Genomic DNA, 20,872 nt, shown 5'->3' with positions numbered 1-20,872 from the left:
TATCCTGTGATTTTTCCTTATGTTTCCAAAACTATTGTGTATCTCACCTTCTTCTTTAAAAAGATAGATGCCCCAGGGATAGCACGATCTAAGCTTTAATGAACATATTCTTTGCATTATCTCTTTTGTGTACTCTGCTTTATCCAAATAGTCTTCAAATAATTTCACAGGGGATCATGAATATAGCATGTGCATGACTTCATGTGAACACACTCAATGCATACTCTTGATTCCCTTCTTAATTGTTCTTCCTTCCTATTTTAGACTTCTTTAGTTTTCTCCACAACGCCAAACCAGGCTCTCTCTCCTATCAGCAGCTTGTGATAGGATGAATAAGGAAAAAGGACAAGACAGATATGACTTTTAACAAATATGAGCCTCATCAATGAGGGAGGGGCTTCTGATTGTTTTAATGTATGTCCTTTTCTGGCTGGTGGTACTAGAATACGCTGGCATATGTGTAGTTGCAAGAAATAAAGACCAAGTGTATTTTGGTTTTGCAGTTTTTATTGATACTTTATTTTTTTTCAAATTACAGTCTCTTCTGACTTAAAACAATAGCTGTAGTGCTTATTTTGTGCCATATTAATAAATTTACTTTATTGAAAGTAAATTACTTTATTGAAAGGTCTAATTGACTTGTTGAGAAAGTTAGCTAAAGGAAGTGTTCATCTGGTGTGAGATGGTTGTGTACAAAGCCACCCCACAGCCCTGTGATTCCCTATCTGCTGTAAGCCACCTCATCCCCCAGGGGCTGGCTCTCCAGGGAGGTAACTTCTCTTGGAGTTTCACCAGAGCTGTTTTCTGCAGATGGCTCTCCACCACTTGCACTTCCTGAAAGACAATAAAATTAAGATTAAAATAGATGTCATATTGTTGAGGCAGCAAGCTACAAGGTACACATTTTGTCAATCACACCTGAAAACCTTTCATGCAGCTATAAATGTTCAGGAAACCGTTTGGGTTTTTTTTTTCAGTTGGCAATCCATTTGCAAAATGCTTTAGAGTAATGGTAGATCACCTCATGGTAATTAAGTATTGTCCTTTAAAGAACTGCCATTGGAACACATAATAGCTTTTTCTCCACTCATGCAAGGCTTTATTTTTCTGTTATCTCCTGAAAATTCCCTGCCAGGTAGGAAGTGTGGGCAACATTAATTTTTTGTCTGTCTGTAATACAAAAAGCCCCAAACACCCACCTCCAACAAATCTTTTCTTTGTTATCTTTTAACTTCTATGATTTCAGTCTTCAACCCTATTTCAGTGATGCAGTTTCCTCAACACCACCAAGTTATGTCAAGAAAGTGTACTGAGGGTATTTATTTAGTTCTCATAGCCAGAGTGCTCTCATTGCTGCACAGATGTCTCTCATCCTAAAGGAATGTTTTCTATTTGAGATTTCCAAAAAAGAAGGTGTGACTAGAAAGGATAAAAGATAAATGCTAACCATGACATTGCTGATTCAGTTTTGATTCAAGTCTGAACTCGGAACACTCTTACTTTGTTTGGACTCTTGTTTGGCTACACCAGGCATCCCAGAGCTCATGGAGAAGGCTCCAGCTTTGCTTGAATTTTCTACAGATAAAGTCCAACCTGGCTAACTTGGGCATGGAAAATATGCCTAAAAGTCAAAATTTAGGCACATGAGTTAGGCAGACATGATTCCACTGTGAGACACTAAAGGCATCTCTTTCTCCCCAGCTGCAAGACTGCTTACAGAGGCACTTGCTTTAGAAGGATTGGTTCTGTTTAGATACCAGCTAGAGTAAGAGATGCAGACTGGATCCAACTCCACCTGTTTGGGATGCAAACAAAGGGACTCACTGTTAGGCACACACAGTCCACCACACTATGTAACGGGAACGTTAGCATCCAGACATCTGTCTGAATATATATAAACATTCTGGAGCTCCTGTTTTTAACTGAATTTCAAGTTATTAACACATTCCCTGGAAAAAGCCATCCACAGCTCCCTTTTTCCACAATTGCTACTCTTCTTGTTTCTCAGTTTGATGTTTCCCATGGAAACCGTCATAATTCAAAATATAAAGCACATCTTTGAAATGCAGCCATGGGAACTCCAAACCTCTTCAAGCACCATCACTTTCATAACTCCCCAAGCAAACTGCTCCCCAAAATGGCAACTTTACAAACTGGTCTCAAACAAAATTTCAAGAGATTGTTAGTTCATTGGCAGTGAAACAAATTCCAAGTTCCCTCCATAGTTTGTGACGGCACTGCCAGCAAACATTATGATGAATCGTTGCATTTATTACATGGATTTTTAAAAATTATCTTCAAATACAACAACATACATTCCAATTATGTGCCAGGGACAAATGATACATTCTGTCATTAAATATTTTGGTCTGATCACAAAATGAAACACCAACTTGGACAATTTTTTTACTAAATGGAAAGAAAATTACAGGTAACAGTTAAGATAAACAGCTTCTATATCCAGCAGTGAATAACCTAAAAGACATCTCAGATTCTTAATATGAGAGGTTTTGTTCCAGAAGCTGAAATTTATGAGTTTAGCTTAAAACACAGCAAGGAATACCTCAGTTTTCTGTTGGATGGAGATATTGAGCTTTGAGCCTTTAGTCATCTCTGATTTGACATTTCCAAGTCAAGACATTTCCCATGGCAGTATACAAAGGATTGAGAAAAAAATTTTAAATGCCAGTTCCAGCTATATTTTATGATCATTGGTTTGTCCAGTTCTTCTCCATTTTATTGAAATATATTGGGGATTTTTTTGCTTATAGATTCCAGATGGTATATGAAGCTGGAAAAATATTAATTCCAAGGAAAAGATGAGATGAACAAAACAGGATTCATCACAGCTGGTTGAGATTGCACCATAGTAGATCCTGTACACCTTTGTACTTAGATGTGAAGACTGGAATATTTTGTTATCCGTGCTTCTCACTGGCACACTTGTAAATTCCATTTGCTTGGCATGAGGACACAAATTGCATCTCACAACAACAATCTAAGAACACTACCATGAACATTTATAATTTTTGAAAGGCAGGAAAGTGTTAGATTGGTTCTCAGAGTATCTGACAGACAAATAGATCCTCCTCAGGAAGGAGTACAAGGAACAACATCCAGAAATGGTTTGCAGCATTGTTCTCTTAAATCTGTGTTCAGAATATGCCAAGGACAGCCTGACAGCACTCCAGGAGCAGAGGCTGGAGCAGTCAGGGAACAACAGAGGTGCAATGCTACAGTTTTGAAGGGAGGTCCAGCAAACTACCTCAGGTACAAGGACAAACATCAACGAGGTAAAAACATGGTGTATAGGGATTCAATTCTTGCAGAATCTAATTTTTGGGAGCAATGCAGCTACTTGTACTGGTAGACTGACTCTTCTTTGGCATGAATTTCAGCACAACATCCTCTCAAAAATAAATTAAGGGTGGTCAGCCATCACCATCTGAGTTTTTTGCAGTCTTTCTAACCAAACTGATGAACATTATGAATGTTTTTTCATGAGGACCTGGGCTCAGATTGTTATCAAGAGACTCACAGGATGTGTCTCTGTAAGTTACCATCCCAGGCTAAGGGGTCTGTAGCAGAAAAGGGTTGATGTAATGTCTATTTAAATTGTATGAAAAAGTTTAGTATTCAAGAGAGAGAATAGATTAAAAATGACTATCAAAGTAAAGTGTGAAGCCAATATTGCTGTGAGATGGAATTTAGCAGAAATCAGCTGTGTAACTGCATTACCATGGTGCTGAGGCCAAGCAAATACTGGCTTAAAGAGCCAGCTGGGTGTACTCAGTTCTGCTTGAAGATTAACATGCACTTTTGACATGTACTTTTTAAACATTTTCTTGACAATCCATGCTCCATAAATTTCACACTTTATGGCTCATTTTCAAAAATTTTACTCAACTTTGTGAACTCTTCAAGTATGTTTTTCTCTCACTCCCTGTATTTTTATGTTTAACATGCAAATATTTGGCTTTGGCCATGGACAAGAGCAAGATATTGAGCTAGACAGATCATTGGACTAACCCATACATGAATTTTGTGTTACTATGCCAGTTTGGATAGTTTTAAATCTTGTCTATGTCAAAAACAATATACCCTGGTGGATATTTTCCCACTTTTTGGGGAATTTCCATAGGTGCTAGGAACAGTCTCTGTCCGTGGTGCTTGGTCAGCAGTCATTCTACCAGAGCTGTGACTTCAGCCCAGTCTGGTATTACACAGGCACAGTGCTGTGAAATGAGGTCCAAAAAGATCTAGAAGTTTTTGCCAGGACTGTTTAAACATCAGAATAAAGCTGTGAAAATTAGCAATATCTCAATCAGCACAAAGTCATTAGAGAGATCAAAGTTCCCTCTGACCTTGAAAGACATTGAGGGATACCAGGAAACTGATAAAAAGGCTGACAACAAAATCTTGACTCCACTTTGGAAGAAAGACCATGAGTAAAGATTGAGGTTGTCTATTGAATGAGGGAACTGATGCTATGTGTTTGCATCAGAGCCACCAGCTTGATGGTTCTGAGACATTTTAGTTTTGTGTCACTCAAAAATCAGCCTCAGCCCATCTGAGGTCTCATGTCAGGAGCACATAGCCTGGGTAGTTTGATGCCTTGGAAAGTACATTTTGTTCTCAGAAATTCAACAGCCCCCAAAGCAGAGCAAGCATGAACTGTATTCACTGTGAAGATGAATCCTTAGGACAGAAAAAACACATGCAAAACTTGCAGGCCTCCAAGAACAATTCAAAACATCTCTGCCTGCCAAAAAGGGATGGTTTTGTTTGCTTTGCTTGAGGCTATCCATATTTATTTACAAGATACACAGATATGAAGGGGAGTTTATTTACTAGAATAAATTCAGGACAGGCAGCAGATTGAGATCTAAGCAGAGTTGGTTTTACTGTCCTAAGCAGTAAGAAAAAATTGAAGGGCTCTCATAGCTGCATTAAAATTTATGGCAAATATAAAAGGACACACACAAGAGGCATAATCACCACAGCTATAAAAGAGTTGAATAAACTAATCTAGTGAGAAGTCAAAGCATGCAGGAAGCATAATAAGATTTAAAGCCTCAACTGCAATTTTACAGTGGATGGAAATTATTTGAGCTCCTCCTAATCCATAGGAGTCTCAACATTCTCATGTTAGGTGTTTCCAGTATACAAAAGAGGCCTATATACATGGCCTTCCAGTTTACCCAGTCTATATTGTGACTGCAAATAGGGAGTAAGCTCTCTATATGGCTTTGTCACATCTTCTACCACCATAAGAATATTTCTCTAGCTAGTTAAACTCCTGGACAATTAAAGTTTATTACACATTATCTGCCACAAAGTAAATTTGTTTAGTGTTAACATTCTTAACTGTATACCTTGGACATTGCAAGATGTTTAATTTCCAAAAAGTGCTTTTCCACAGTGACGTAACAGCACTATAGTCAGACAAAAACATTTAGCAGAGAATTTAGGGTTTATTTAATGTCAGAAAACAGTCTTCTCACCTGTGGATGCTTTCAGCCTTCTGATATAATCAGACCAGAAGGAACAGTCTGCTTTTTTCAGTCCTTTAAGAGTCGGCAGAGAAACAGTGAATTCCTTGTAGTTATCGCCATCATCACTTGACAGATACATAGGCCAGGCAGGCATCACCCCTGACGCTCTTCTCGAGAAACTGTGCAGGTAGTTTGGATTTCTAAGGGAGTGGGAGACATTGTCATTAGAAAAGAATGACATGAACTGATAAGAATGACATGAAATGATAAGAAGATTGGCTAGGTCAGGGAAATGTGTATCCAGTCCCTCTGACCAATGGGGTTCAAATTCAGTCCAGATTGGTGAATCATTCATGGTGCCTCATCTGACAGTATCTTTTTAGTCTGGTTCACTTCCTAAGGAACAGGTACACAGAACCTGTACAGACACAGGCTTATGAACACCCTCAACAGCCCTCAATTCCAGCCCAACCCAAGATACTGGAAAAAGCACATTAAGTCAGTGTTCCCACCATTCCCACACTAGGTTTCCAGAGATACTCCTCATTCTCAAGCATGGCCACAGCACGGTAGCACAGAATGATGTTCACAGAGTAATTGGTAAAGGGTGCACTGTGTCTTCTTGTGCTTTCCCTTTTCTTCTGGGAAAAAGAGAACTCTTAGCCAAGAGGTTTAAGCATTGGGATCCTAGAACTAAGTTCTGGAGACAACACCAAGGCCTTTGAAGCCTACATGTACTTTAGCAGAATTTGCAGCTGTTCCATAAAATGTCTATTCCTTTTAGCTAAGTCTCATACTCTAAATCTTTGGTGGCTGCTCTGGTTGGTAACGTGGCCATGACTTTCCAGCAGTGTGGACCAAACTGTAGGCTTATAAACTGCAGAGGAAATGGAGAATGACTGAGGGCAGGGTCTGGACTGACAACACTCCCTCTACTTCTTACCATCTCCCCAGTCACAGCAATTCTTAAATATCTCACACTTACCCCGAGTTTATGAAATTGGAGATATACTGCATAATTTGCAAGGAAAGGCCCTTTTCTTCGTCAGTAAATTGTTCTTCATACTTCGGGTAAAAGGGCAGACCAAATGCATACTGAACATCCAGCAGGAACTCCTGACCTGAGCTAAACCAAATATTTATAGAAAGGTAATTAAAACCATAATTTATTTATTTGTGGAAGAAAGGGAAATAAATTACTTCAGAGAATAAAGCAATGTTGTAAATAATTAATGACCATTAATTAGAGTGTGGTGAGCTGTGGGACTTCAATCTAAAACATAAATGAAGAGCAAGCAATAACAGAGAATTTTCCATTATGTTAGTGTAGGGTCTTTAACATTTGTTACAAAAGGAAACTGTGGAAGGTGTTAGGGCACATTTTCTAAATTAACTGGGTGTATAAGAGAGAGTGATAGAGGGAGAAAGTCATTTGGCTATTCCTTAAATGCCTCTTAAGTTTTGGACAGATTTTCACTAAAATTAAATTTGGAAAGTGGAAGCAAGTGGTGACATGGATTCTGGCAGCCACAACGGAAGGTTAATTGTGGATTATTTCACAGACTTGGAATATAATTCTGGCCTTTCTTAGCAGCAACTGGAGTTTTTCCATTGACTTCATTGCGGCCAGGATTCTGGATAAGAAAAGATGCAAGAGGAGATGTTTATGAAGATTTCTGTTAGACACAGTTTTAATCTAATTTCTCTGCTGTCTGGGTGGTTTTGGTTCATACGCTCTGTTCATCCCAAGTTTTATATGGCAGACAAGTCAAAACAGCTTGAAATAATCCCCTAATTAAGATTTAAGAAAGAACAACTGCTATGTAGTTCTACGTAGTACTTATAACTTATTATAAGGAATATTTCAACATTTCAGGGACAAGACGGGCCAGGTAAGACTTGCAGGATCTAATTGCAAAGGTTACACACCTCAGCATTGTCAAGTCCTGCAGAAAAACAGTGGCCAACTTCTACTAATAAAATTATAACTAAACAGTGTTCTACACATAGCTTTGAACCACAGCTCAGGGGGAGATATTTATGGCCTGATCAATTGTATTTTCCATATCCCCACATTTGGACAAAGGTCTTATTGACTTGGTGTAATGCTGCATGAAGGCAGACAGCATCAAGGGACCTGGGACAAGGAACAGATGTCTGTGAGGCAAGAATAAACAAATCCCAGATCCACTTTTGACTCGCATTTGTCAAAAGGTAGCACAACTGAAACGATTTTATCTTTGGACATGAAATGCAGCAGCACTGGTGTGACCCTGATACTGCCTCTAATGGAACAAGGAGGGTTCCACCACCATTATAAGCACGTGATCTAAAAGCAAGATGAGTGCTTTACATTTTATGAGTGGTGGCACCAAAGCCTCTATTTTGAAAAGCACACAGCCCTCTAAATGAAATACATCTTGGGTTGTGTTTTCCTTAGTCTTATCATAATACCTCAGTAATACTTTGCATCTGGAAAGTGAATTATTCACAGATTATTCACCAAAAAAATGTAGAACTGAAACAACATTAAAGCATATTTTTCTTCTCCAAATATTTATAAAAGGATTAAGCAAGATCATAGTTTAATAATTTTGCCTTAAAAATAATTTGCTTGGCCCAGTACCTAACAGCAATTTCTAGTGTCAGTATTGCAGCAAAGGTACGATATATTTAAGGAGGCAATTTTCTTGGCAAAGAAGAGTCACTTTTGATTAGATTAGAGGACATGAAATTAGTTGAGGTGCAATGAAGAGACAAATCTACCCATTTAGGGACTGCATAGCAGAGGTGAACTTAGCTGTGAAGCTAAAACAAATAAGCTGGGACTGGGGTTTCCCTCTAAATGAGATTTTGTTCTTAGCCCTCATGTTTCTAGAGGTGAAAACTCTTAGGGTCACAGTCCACACTAAAAATTCATCAATCTCATAAATAGAGAATTTATTTGATTTGAAATTATTTGTATGACTGTGCTTGGTTTGATACAGAGACATAAAGTGGTACAAAACCCTACAATTTCACAGGCTGTTTTCTATATTTCTGGTTGATGAGAAAAAAAACATGAGAATGAGAAAAAACTTGCTAAGCTTAAGAGGGAAAAGAGGCACATACATAAATGCACAGAAGAGCAGGAAAGACAACTGGGAAATATCTAGAAGGCAGCTGGATGGGAAATATCAGGAGAATAGCTCTGTCTCCTTCCTCAAACTCTGATCATAGAATCACAGAATCATAGAATAGCAGAACTATAGAATGGTTTGGGTCAGAAGGGACCAGAGGGAAGTGCAAAATGCCCAGAAATACTCAAACAAGGATTTTGGAGTCTTGTAGGAACTCTGAGCATACTTAAGGTAACACCAGGTACTGACACTGTTTTCACTGGAAAAGTGGAGTGAGAGAAAGAAGGACAAATAAGTATTTGTAGCTTTGCTGTTGTACACTGCCAGCTCTGAAGGGAAGTTTTTATTTCCTGAGCTGCTCCAAACTGCACTCCCAGGATACCAATCATGTGCTCAACAGCAGCAGCTCTAAATGGGGACATGAAGTGCCCATGACTGTTGGAATTCAGAGGAAAATTTGACAAAAGGGGGGACTGCACAGACAAGGGCAAAAGAAGTTTTTAAGGAAATCAAATAGCAACTAACTTCCTCTACAGAAGTCCCTTTTCAAGGATCAGATCTGTTATTTTAAAGACAGCAGTGAATGTAATTATGTGTAAGGATGAAATCTTGGCTTTGGTGACTTTACAGGAGTAGTACTTTGTGCAAAGGTGGCTCTTCAGATCTCCTCTGTATAGCTTTGCTTTTTAAGATGTCAATATTTTTAAAAACAGGCTCACAGCTCTTTTTATTTGGCAGACCAGTAAATTAAGCCATGGGGAAGATAGAAGCCAGATCCTACAACTTTGTTAACACTAAAATGAGTTCTACATGGGGAATTCTTATTTCACCTCAGAAGTGAAATGCTGCTGGAGTCCAGTTTACAAAAAAATAGATGGTAAAATCAGAAACTTTGTGACATTCATAACCAATGATTTAACAGCAGGGCCTGAAATATCATTTGCTGGTATTTTTTATTATCCAGTGCCAAGCCATTTAATTGGGAAGGTATAGGTTCTGAGAAAAATTTCCTTAAACCTAAGATGGATTTTCCATTTAAATTTCCAAGTAGGAAAGACAGAAAGAGATTACTCAGCCATCAGATACTCCACTTCTCTCTCTACAGAGCTTTGGCTACTTTCACACACAAAGGACAGCTTCGACAGGGAAGAGTAAAAGATTAATAAATCAGAATTTAGAACAAAACCACCCCAGTTATGGTTGATTTGGTTTAAATTCTGGTTCCAAATCAAACAGAGCATAGATATAAGCCCCCATGTCCAAGAGCTGAAGTTAAAATTTTTTTTCACAAGCTTTTGGAACAGAAAAAAACCAAGCCAAATCAACAACTAACAAATAAAACCAGACAAAAAACCCCCAAACCAAACTGCCTCATGACCACCAACCCCAATTCAGAAATCCTCAAAAACTTTGTTTGCAAAATGGAATTGTCATTACTGGCAATCTGTAATCAGGGCAGTCAGATCAGAAGAATATGATCTGGCAGATTACCATGCTATGTTAGGACTGAATGCACAACTCAGAGCTGGGGCTGCAGGGACCTCACAGTGCGATCCATAGCGAATTAGGACACAGATCTCATTTTGAACCCTGTCCTTTTTCTAGGTCTGGCTAATTATTTCATACTGGAAACTCATTTTGATGATTAATGACTTACTCTAGCATAATATTTCTCCTTTTCCTTTCATTTAAAAATAGTCCTTACTCTCCGTTCCAACTAATATCAATCAATCTCAAAGCATTTTGAGTCACAGCTTCTATTCTTAGTTGCCTTAATGTAGTTTTTGGTTCTTTTTTAAACCTCCACACACAGACAGAAGCCAATGTAAATTACCTCAAAATTCTAATGATATCCTATATGATATCAAAACACCAAACTTCCTACTGCTATTCAATCATTTAAATTTTAAAATAACAAGATAGATATAACTAGCTAGAGTTCAGCCAGAATTACCAGTGATCACCTGAGAAATGCAGAAGAAACATTGTACTCAAACTCATGTCAGTCACCAAATAAAACAGATGTTGGCAACCTGTGACAGGTTGCTGAGATAAGAAAATCATTTGTCCTTTAATGTAAACTTTTGTGAGAATAACTGCTCATTTTAACAATTCTGTGAAAGATCATGGCTTTCAGTTCCCAGCCTCACAATCAAGGCCCTGTTCAGTATCCCATTTGCAAGGACATGCCTATCATTGGGCAAGTAAAAATCCCCACCTCTTCAGTGTCACTTGGCTTTGCTGAGAACAGGTTATTTACATACTGAGTGAGTTGAACAGCGCAGGTGAAACCCAGACTCATAGGTTGCTCATAAATCTCCTGCTGATTTGAGTTGAAATAGGATTTCGTAACCACTCTGTCCCAGGAGAAGAGGATGTGGTTTACATAAAATGTGCCACTGCCTGTGTGCCCTTCTGCCCTCATTCTGTTTTTATTTTCAATAAATGCATTTAAAATTATTTTTGTAAGAATTATTGGAATTATTAAATGTGCTTAAATGTTAAAATTGCACCCATCTGCATTATCTTCACATTAATACCAGCAGATTTTTACAGAGTATATTTGCATATCCAGTATCCTGAACAGCCATTGTCTCATCCATGTCATGGGAGAGGAGCAGCCTGCCAACCCTGCACTTTGCTTGAGCTGAAATGTTCATTTGTATGCCAAGGAAAAATAATTTTAAAATTATATACAGTCACATATTTTATGAAAGGAAATGGTATGTGATTGCAGGGAGAAAAAACTAATCAAAGGATAGCTGGATATTTATAGAAATTCAGTGAGCCAATATGAGGCCTGGTGTGACCTCTGCAGTTCTAGGGATGCATTTGGCTCATTGTGTCTCCTCTCATCATGAACTCCTGCCAAACAAATGGGGGAAAGGATGTGAAAAACAGATGAACATTTTGCTTTCTTCTTTTCAGGAAAATCAGGACATATGGAAAAAGCTTAATTCCTAACAGGATTAAACTGCCAAGTTTATCCACCTTTGTACCAAAAAAAGCCCTATAGATACATGTGATTTGCAAAAATATTCTAGAGTTTGCTGCACCTTTTCCACTTGAATTACTCCCAACACACACAATGTTCCACTTTGCATTATAGCTGTGCCAATTAAAGAAAATAAAACTGAAATAGCAGATAGTAAATTCAAGAGCCTGAAAGCTCACACTAATTGAAAAAAAATATCATAGATCTTAAGGCAGGAAGAAAGAAAGCACTTTTATCAACTTGTCAGAACTCCTAAAGAACACAAATAACACAAATCTGCCAGGGAATTACTGTACTTAAGATCTAGTAATAGGCATGATGACACTCGATTGGACTTTTGGGAGACAGAAATTCATGTGTTTGTTCAGAATGTCTACTCTTAAGCTAAATGAATGGATGAATTTCCAGAAAAAGGTGATGTGTACATCTAAAGACCCCAGATCACCAAGGAGAACATGGTGCTCAACATGCATGGACTTTGTGCTTATCTTGTAGATTACATTTGATGGGAACTGCCACCACAGCACATGGAGCTCCAAAATTGCTTTGTCATTTCCTGAGTCTTTCAGCTGAATTTTGGTTCATTTAAAGATGTTTTCTGCTTTTTCTGAGCAGGCTACTTTGCCTTTGCATATTTATTGCTAATTTACAAGACCTGGAAAATCTACTGAATTACAATGGCCTCTAAACTACTTCACAGGAAGAAAAAACAAATTGTCCAGACCCCAAGCCTTTAGAAGCAGAGGAACTGTGCAAAGAGTTGAGAATGGCATGATGTGGCTGTATCAGTGGGACAGTGTTTTCATAGCTGCAGCTGGCACAAAGCAATGGATAAGGCCAAAGGAATGAGAGGCACTTCCAAAACAACAATTTTTAGGAGATGGCTGGGAGTAGAGACTGGGATATAGAGCACAATGACAAGCTGTTCTTGCAGCAGGTGGACATAGGCAATTGTGGTGCTTTCCCAGCTATGGAGCAACATGCATCTTGTCACCACCCCACTGGTAATTTATTTGCCGTCTGTTTTTAGATCATTTATTTGAAGCTCAGAGGCAATCTCCTGTCTGCCTGCACAGCACCCAGTTTAGACTGTGTCCCCAGCCTGTGGGGTACTGGTACTCATGGAGTAACAGCTACAGATGGGAGGAGAGCATCAAGTGGACAGCAAGTAATGGATGGATTAAAGGACAGGGATATAATTGTTGTGAAATGAAAAGAGTAGAAAAATCTCCTTTAATTGAAGAGATATTAAGTACAGCCAGAATTCCTGCCGCATCCATAATAAAAGGAAACCAAGAATACTTCACATAGTTGAATGGGTTTATGCACAAACATTTTTTGTTTTATCAGTCAGGAGTTCTCGCCTTCAGTTACAGGAATCTTAAGAAGTGTCACCGAAACCCAGCCAACTATGTGAGCCTTGGCACACAGCAGCCTTTTAACAACTCACACTGATGTACACCAGAGTGCATAATCAGGAGGTAAAGACAGCCCCAACCAAAATGACTCAAAATAGGCAGCAGCTCATTAACCTTGGGTGAATCTGTCCCACGCAAAATCAAGAAAAGTTTTTATGATGATTATTATGGTGATGTTAATGACTAGAAGATAAAGCCTCATTAAGTCTCAGTTTGATGCTTTTCCATACTGCTGATGATGATGATCAGCCCCCCTCAGTGGGCAGAGCATTGAATTTTAACCACCATCTTTAAGACAGAACATTTAGCACCACAATGTGACTTGGAAACTGTGCTGGCATGGCAAGAAGTGCTTCTTCAATATAATACACAGAATTCACCCAGAAACCTCTTGAAGGGTTAACAAGGCAAATCTTTGTACAGTTAATAATATTATCCTCATCAAAACATACTTCTCCTATCACACATTTCTTTACCATACCTAAATCTATCCTCCAGTTCTCCTCACTAATCCTAGGCAGTGCTGAGCAGTCACATTCCTCTGACATTGTTTAGAATGAATGTTTACTCCAAGGCCTAAGTGTTCTCAAAGAGAGAGTGAGAAAATGGCAGCTGGGTCATGTATATATTTTTACCACAGATTATTAATGTGGGAGTTGGTTCCTCATTCAAATGGGAACTGAAGACTAAAGCAGACATGGTGTCATGCCAAGCTCAGGAGAATGCTACCACGTGGAAGGAGATATTATTTTTCTCTCTGCAAGATCCATTCATCTATACAAAAACTGTCAGTTCATGGTTTTATGTGATTTTCCACATATGTCATAGACATCAGCTTAGAGCAGGCTTTTTAACCCTACGTTTGTATCTACACAAGCTTGAATGTGTGTGTGTATGTGTATACACTTTAGAAACATCCAGCTGAGAGACAAATTTTGGCTAATTTACTTTTACTGGCAAAAATTCCTCCCTGTTTAATAATTTTTTGTCTACTTTTCATCATTGTGGTTGAGTCTGTCTTTATTAGCTGACTTTTCCCTCCCTCTTGTTTATCTTGCTGTTAGTTATTAAGTGAAACAAGAGGAAATACCAGTACTTTTTTCATCCCTGCATTTTAACTCTCTTGTCTGTTACATTTTGGGAGACACATAAAGTAGGAGAGAGGTGACAAAGTAGAAATTGAAGATTGTGTTGCTATACGGTGCCTTATCTAATTAATGAATGGCTATTTTGCCAGACAGAATATTTTGTCCAAGAGTAAATAGTCTTCCACTGTTGTAATTATCTAAACATTATTTTAATGTACTCTTTCCAATACTCCTTTGAGGTAGCCATTAGCAATTATTATAGATTATACATAATTATATTATCATCATCTTTATGATACAGATTGCAAACACAAAGAGAGAAGATTCATCTCCTGTATAAACTGATTTCTTAGGAACATTTTAAACCCCAAAGTAAAAAACCCTCATTATTTTATCTTTTATGTTACCCTATGGACATATCACTAAAAAAAAAATCCCATTTTTACTTGTTGAGAAATCATTATTCTATCAAAAGAGTGATCAGGAATGTCTAATGAAGTTTTCCTCCAGGTACAAAAAATGAGGGAATCTGATTTAGTGTGTGCCCTCACAGAATACCATGTACATGACTACCATGTGCAAATCATGCTTTGGCTATTGCATTCATTAACACAAAGAAATGGCTGTAACAGGGTTCTGCTATTCAGACCTTTAATTGAATGTTTGCAGGGTTCAATTCTCACTTCTGCTGAGCAAGTTCACAGCCACAAGTCCTGCCTTCCAGCCTAAGGTGGAGGTTATCTGGGAGAGTACATGCCTCTGCTCCCCACACCCCCAGGAGTCACAGTTTTCAAAGAAGAACTTGAGAACTGTCAGGACTCTGTTCCAGTGGTTACAGAAGTCTCTTGGAAGCTGGGGGCATGTTTGCCAGATCTTTCCCCAAGATTAGTTTATATATTCTACTTGAAGGCTGTTTCATGGATATCACTGATTTTAGTCTGGTAAGATAAATCACTGATAATATTCCCAAGAACTGTTTTGTTGGTTCTAGATTCTTGATGGTTTCCCATTTTTAGGAGTCAAAGCCACTCTCCCATTTGAAGCCCCTTCCCTCAACAGCATCACAGCACTGGCATGAGTGGGGCTGCAATGCACCTACATTGCATGGAGGGGGGAATGCTCTTGAGAGGGTGACATGGCAAAAGTGGGATGAAGAATAAAGGAAGATTCATTTAGAAATGAATGAATGAATGAATGAATGAATTAATTAATTAATTAATTAATGACAATGTTTAAACAAAATACTTTCAGTGTATTCAGCAGAGGACCTACTGTGGGGTCCCTTGGGAAAACGAGGGTATCACTTCATAAATAGACACATTGTAGTGACAAATTAGATCATTACATACACAGACAAGCTGAATTCTGCAACTTCTGTTAAAGTGCTTGCTTTTCAAGCTTTTTTTTCCAGCATTTATTTTAATGGCACTTAGGGATAAATAAAGACTAAAGGAGTAAGAATATCATGCAGCATACCAAGCTGGGCCATTTTTCCTTGCAAGTAGCTTAACTTAAGGCAATTGAGCCTCTGCCTCACGTTCCTGCAAGTTTCAGAGAGCATTCTGGCTTTCTTTGTTCTTATAAAGAGGGTTGTGAAAAAGCAAACCAATAACTTTAGCACTAAATTTAAAGTAATTAGCCTAGAACACCAGTGTCAACATAAATATGATTAAAATCTGTAGCTACATGCTATGTAAACTATTGCTGCACAGAAGAGCTTGAGGAGAGCTAAATAACATCAGCACAAGAGAAATCTTAAATAGGGCTTGATAGAAGAGAAAATTCTTATCAATTCAAAATCAGTGCCTCAAAGCCAGTGAGTCTAAGCTGCATAAGTACTATTTAATCTACTTACAAATAAGATCTAATCGTAGATGGCTGGGTCACTATCATTCTCCAAAGCAAGAAAAAACTTGCTGGCTCACTTGAGAACACATCTTTTCTTTTTGTGTGGCTGGATTTTTGGCATACCATAGCTCAGCCCTGTTTGGAGCCTTGTAAAAATCACTTATCTGGACCTATCAGTAGCCAAATGGAACACTGTGAACATTCCCGCTGGAGCTGCCAGAGAAAGAACGGCTCCCTGAGGATTAACTTCTCAGTTAAAAAGAAAGCAAGCCTGTGTTACCACAGCATAATGGCCTTCATCTATAACCTAGATCTGGGCTGGCTTCTTTCAAATGCTTTTTCACTATGCTATCAGGAAGGGAAAAAACCCGGGCAGTTTGCAGGGAACTTCACAGGATCAAATGGTGCCAGTAGGAACCCACCATCCCTCCCCTAAGCCCCTTTGGAGGAAGCCTGAGAACAAGGAAAAGGTCTCAAAAAGCCTTCCTGGAGAGAGGTGAGGGGCAGTCCAGGGGGCTGGGAACAAGCACGGCTTCCTCATAAGGAAACAGTATGAGAATAAGCATCCCTGTGTGCTTTCCTGCCCTGGTGTGTGGATTCAGGGAACAGAAGGGGCGACTGTCGCTGCAGTTTCTGGTCACTAAGCCTTTGAGAGCAGGAGCCACTCTGGTGAATCACAGGGCAGCCCAAAGTGCTGACCAGTGCCTGCAAACTTCAGTGCTCTTCCTGACTTCTCCAAAGGGCTGGGTCTAAAATAAAGCCAGGGAAGGTCACCTTAAAGGCCTCTGCCTACCAGATTGTTCTGTGCCCAACAAGACATTGCATCTCCCACAGCCACTTAGGCCTTTCTGCCTAAAATATAATACAGCTTGTCCTCTTGACAATCTTTCAAGTAAACTTCTAAAATGAAGGATGACACAGAGCCTGAGTCCCCAGTGCTCGTGTGCAAAAGTATTTTTCTTCCCATGAGACAGTCTGTCAGCAGAACACCAGTCATAGTGCCAGTACAGGAAGGAATAAATCCCTGAGCTCATCCACACTGAAGGCCAGTCAGTACAACTGGAGTACAACTGCACTGACCTCAAAAAAGGGCAGTGTGGAACTAATGTTGAGTAATTAGAAAACGATACCCCATTTATCTTGAGAGCTGCAGACTCCTGATGACTTGGACCAAATTCTGATTCTTTGTGGCATGTTTATCAGATGTAGAGTAGGAATCTGAAAGGCTAGCTTTGGAACTGGTCAGCATAGGTAAGTTGGAAAGGGGAAACTCAATTTAGATATCTAATGGGAAGTGCCTCAGATCAGAAAAAGCATTCCTGTATAGTTAAAGAATTTATTAGAGACCAATCCCTCCTTTGCTCATGTGAACTGTTTATTTGACGTACCTACATCTATTCATTTATTCCACAGCATGCCCAGACAGTCAGCCCTGGTTTTACAAACTCTAAATCCAATAAAATCCATCTCCTTACCTGCTCTGTGAGGAACTCTCAGGTACGTGGTACATGAAGACATTTCCTTGAGAGGCAGCAGCCCAGTAACTCGCCATGTTTATGATGGGACATGTGATAAACTGGTCACTGATAAAAAAGGAGGAGCAGAGAACAGAAACAGTTGTGTAAAGGAAAAAAGGGAAGAACTCCCACAAGCAACAGATCTCTCTCTATCTCGATAGTTTACTTCAATTTCCCAAACCAGCTCATATCTGTCTTCAAATCAACTGAAGGAAACCACATTCACCCTCTACAAGACTAGTACTACTTAGAATTCACTAGAAGTGATGTTTTATGGAGCGTTGAACAATGATAGTAAACCAAGCAGATCTGATCCATAAGAAATATCCTGTCAAACAAACCCCAACACCACTTTAGTCTAGTTTATAAGGGCTCATGCATATAGTAGTTTAAAGTTCTTTCTGGTACCACTAGGTTGTGATGGCATCTAATAAGAGGTCTTACATATTTCCTAGTTTAAGGACCAATAATATAATTTCTGAATTTGTATCTGTGTGATTTCTTGGGTAGTATTTCCAGAACTGGAAGAGATAAGAGACCACTTCTGAAGATAACCTGCAGGGTTTATCAATATGGAATTCCTGGTGCAATATGTCTGGGAGAGGAAGATTAACCAATAAGAGTGCAATGAAGAAGTCAAATGGTCAATTTAACACCAGGTCTAAAAGGTACAAGTGAAGCAAATGTATCCAGACCTTCCTGCCTTCCTTTGCCCCAAGAAGGGGGGTTGGAAGGTGGGGTGAGCAATAGGTGGAAGAAACATGAGTGGTTCAAGAGGGGCAGGTAGAAGAGAGGAGACCTTACTGCAATATATCTCACTGTGATTCCTCAAGGCAATATGCAACATGCACCCCCACTCCCTGCTCTTCCTGTGCCTGAGGACTCAGTACATGCTTTGGGTGTTTATATACCTTTACCTAGGTGGGTGCACACAAACATAGCTGCTGAGGAAGTGGGAGGTTTCAATTCTCAGTTTAGTGGATCTGAAACAGCAGCTTCTTCTTCAGACTTGGTAGGTTAAAAAAAAAAAAAAAAAAAAAAAAAGAGTGGTGCAAGAACGAACAGCATCAGAGAAGCATGAAAACATTTTGCTATTTTTAACTGGTATGGTTATGAAAGGCACTGTTTGGGTAGCTATCTTGGTTCGGCAGAGTTTATTTTAAGCTCATCTGTGAGACCACAAGCTTTGGGCTGACTGACCTCAGGGCTCTTTGACAGTTATGGTTGACAACACCCAAATGAAACAAAAATTACTGCTCTTCACATGCCTACCAGCATGGAGCCTTAGAGGAGCCGATGGTCTTTGAAAACCAGGAGTCTGGGGAGAGCAAAGCTCTCAAGAAATGCTTTGAGCTACATTTCACCATTTAAAATGGATTCTCAGTTGGTTCTGTGGGCGGGAAAAAAGTCAGCTATTCTGAGGAACTAGAGAAAAAACCTGAATACACAGTAACTGCAAAAATGAAACGGCTTTCTCTTACAAGCATAGAATACCAAAGTTTTAAAAAGAAAAAAAAAAGGGGATGAGAAAGAAAATTAAACTAATTTTACATTTGGGAAAAAAAATACCAGAAAATTGCAGCTAAAACAAATTTAAAAGTAGAATTATTTTAAAACCACAAAATATGCACAATGTATGTAGTTTATAACAACCACTTATGTTGCTTTGTCACGCTTGGTAATCCTGTTAAAACTTTAGCAGTTAATTCCTTATGTAAAACTTTCCTTGGCTTACACATCTATGCTGGTAGCAAGTTTTTTGTTAAAACGAAACAAAACTAAGGAGAAATAACCCAAAACCAAACCAACCAACCAAACATCAAAAAACCTAGAACCAATCCCCTGTTTTCTCCACCACTTACGTGATGCTGATATGGGTGACTCTCATTCTGTTTCACCTCACTTTCTGCTGTAGCTGGAGTAATTTCCAAAGTGTTTGAAGCAAAGTATTATCATCAGATGCCCTGGTCTCACTATTCATCCTTTTGCTTGGCCAAGAATAAGCCATTCACTTCTTTCCTTAGCCAAGGTATTTGCCTCATATCGTAAAGGAGCAGGTAATCCCTGTACCCAGGAGGCTGCCAAACCTGAGGAGCTGCTGGTGATCCCATTCCTGCTGGAAATGTGTGGTATATCCCATTCCTGCTGGAAATGTGTGGTGTGCCAGCCCTCGCAAGTTTGCAGAAGTCAATGTTTGCACCACACTGAGCCCTGGGCTGAATGCCAGTGATCAAATGTGACAGCCCTGTGTTATAACAGCTCCTTATAGAGGGTTCTCTGGATGGGAAGAATGGTTGAAATGTAAATCCTACAATGGTTTATTATGGCTTAAACCTCACTGATCTAAAGGATTTCCCCCCAGGGCTAATGGTGATGGAAGGAGACTGAAGACAAATTCTGGCTTTGATGTCCATGAAACACAGTGCTTCTACATGTACTGCAGGCAATGGCCGCAGTGTCGTGGTGATGGAAGGCCCATCCCTGGGACAGGATACAAAGGAGGACAAATGTGGCAAGATGTGTGAGTTGATAAATGGCACAACGCTCGGCCCACAACGCTCTGACTTGTTTCCTCCATGACCTCAGTGCACCGGCACACCTGGACCACCCAGAAACTGCTGTCTTCTTTTTGAATCAGATGTTTCCCAGAGAATCTTGGCTCCTGTTCCTCTCCGGCTCCCTAAGGCTCTCCCAGAGCAATGTTCTTCAGCTCTGGTAGAGGAATTAAAGGAAAATCCTGTCTCTGAGGTATTGTGGAGAGGCTCACAGTGGGACAGAGAACACTGAGAGTGCAGATACCAGGAGCCTATAGCTATGATGGCTCAGTTCAGAATACAGGTGGAACATCTTGGACAGGCCCATTAGGATTCAAGTCCCCAGTTTATAAGCTACATCACATTAGAAAAGTAAAGAGTATTCACAATGAATCTGCTCATAAAGCAGAGACAGGAATAGGGAAATATTTTTTTTGATTCATTGCTGAAAAATCTGTTTCAGTTACAAATCCAGTCCCTGAATTTGCTCAGAGGCAGAAAACAGGAAGTTTTCAGCTTCCACCTCCCAAAGGTCCATGGAATGTTTCAATGCAAAGGATGGGAGTGCATTTACTGCAGGCAAGTTCCTCATTCCTCTGCTGACATGCATGAGGTGCTGGAGCCTCCAGAGCAGGGCAGTGGAGTGGGGAAGAGGTTGAAGCACAAGTCTGATGAGGAGCAGCTGAAGGAGCTGGTGGTGTTTAGCCTAGAGAAAAAAAGGCTCAAGGGGAACTTCACTGCTCTTTACAACTGCCTGAAAGGAGGTTGTAGTGAGGTGAGAATTAGTTTCTTCTCTGAAGTAACAAGCAAGAGGAAATGGCTTCAAGTCATGCCTGACATTGTGAATAAATGTATTTT

The 20,872-nt window shown here is 39.5% G+C and overlaps 1 protein-coding gene across 1 annotated transcript in view; it reads right to left on the bottom strand.

Annotated features, from left to right (window-relative positions):
- Window positions 1-505: 505 nt before the first annotated feature.
- Window positions 506-20,872, bottom strand: part of TG (thyroglobulin) — a 141,213-nt gene continuing 120,846 nt past the window's right edge. Inside the window, exons 45-48 of the mRNA XM_053996854.1 lie at window positions 17,439-17,546; window positions 6,481-6,621; window positions 5,505-5,695; window positions 506-834 (exon numbers count right to left, since the gene is read on the bottom strand). Coding sequence (XP_053852829.1) covers window positions 722-834; window positions 5,505-5,695; window positions 6,481-6,621; window positions 17,439-17,546 — 553 coding nt within the window. The 3' untranslated portion in view covers window positions 506-721. The remainder of the gene's footprint in view (window positions 835-5,504; window positions 5,696-6,480; window positions 6,622-17,438; window positions 17,547-20,872) is intronic.

This window comes from Vidua macroura, chromosome 1 (assembly GCF_024509145.1).
Source record: "Vidua macroura isolate BioBank_ID:100142 chromosome 1, ASM2450914v1, whole genome shotgun sequence".
Lineage (NCBI taxonomy): Eukaryota > Metazoa > Chordata > Aves > Passeriformes > Viduidae > Vidua > Vidua macroura.
The sequence above is the reverse complement of the archived record's forward strand: the minus strand, read 5'-3'. Positions and strand labels throughout refer to the sequence as shown.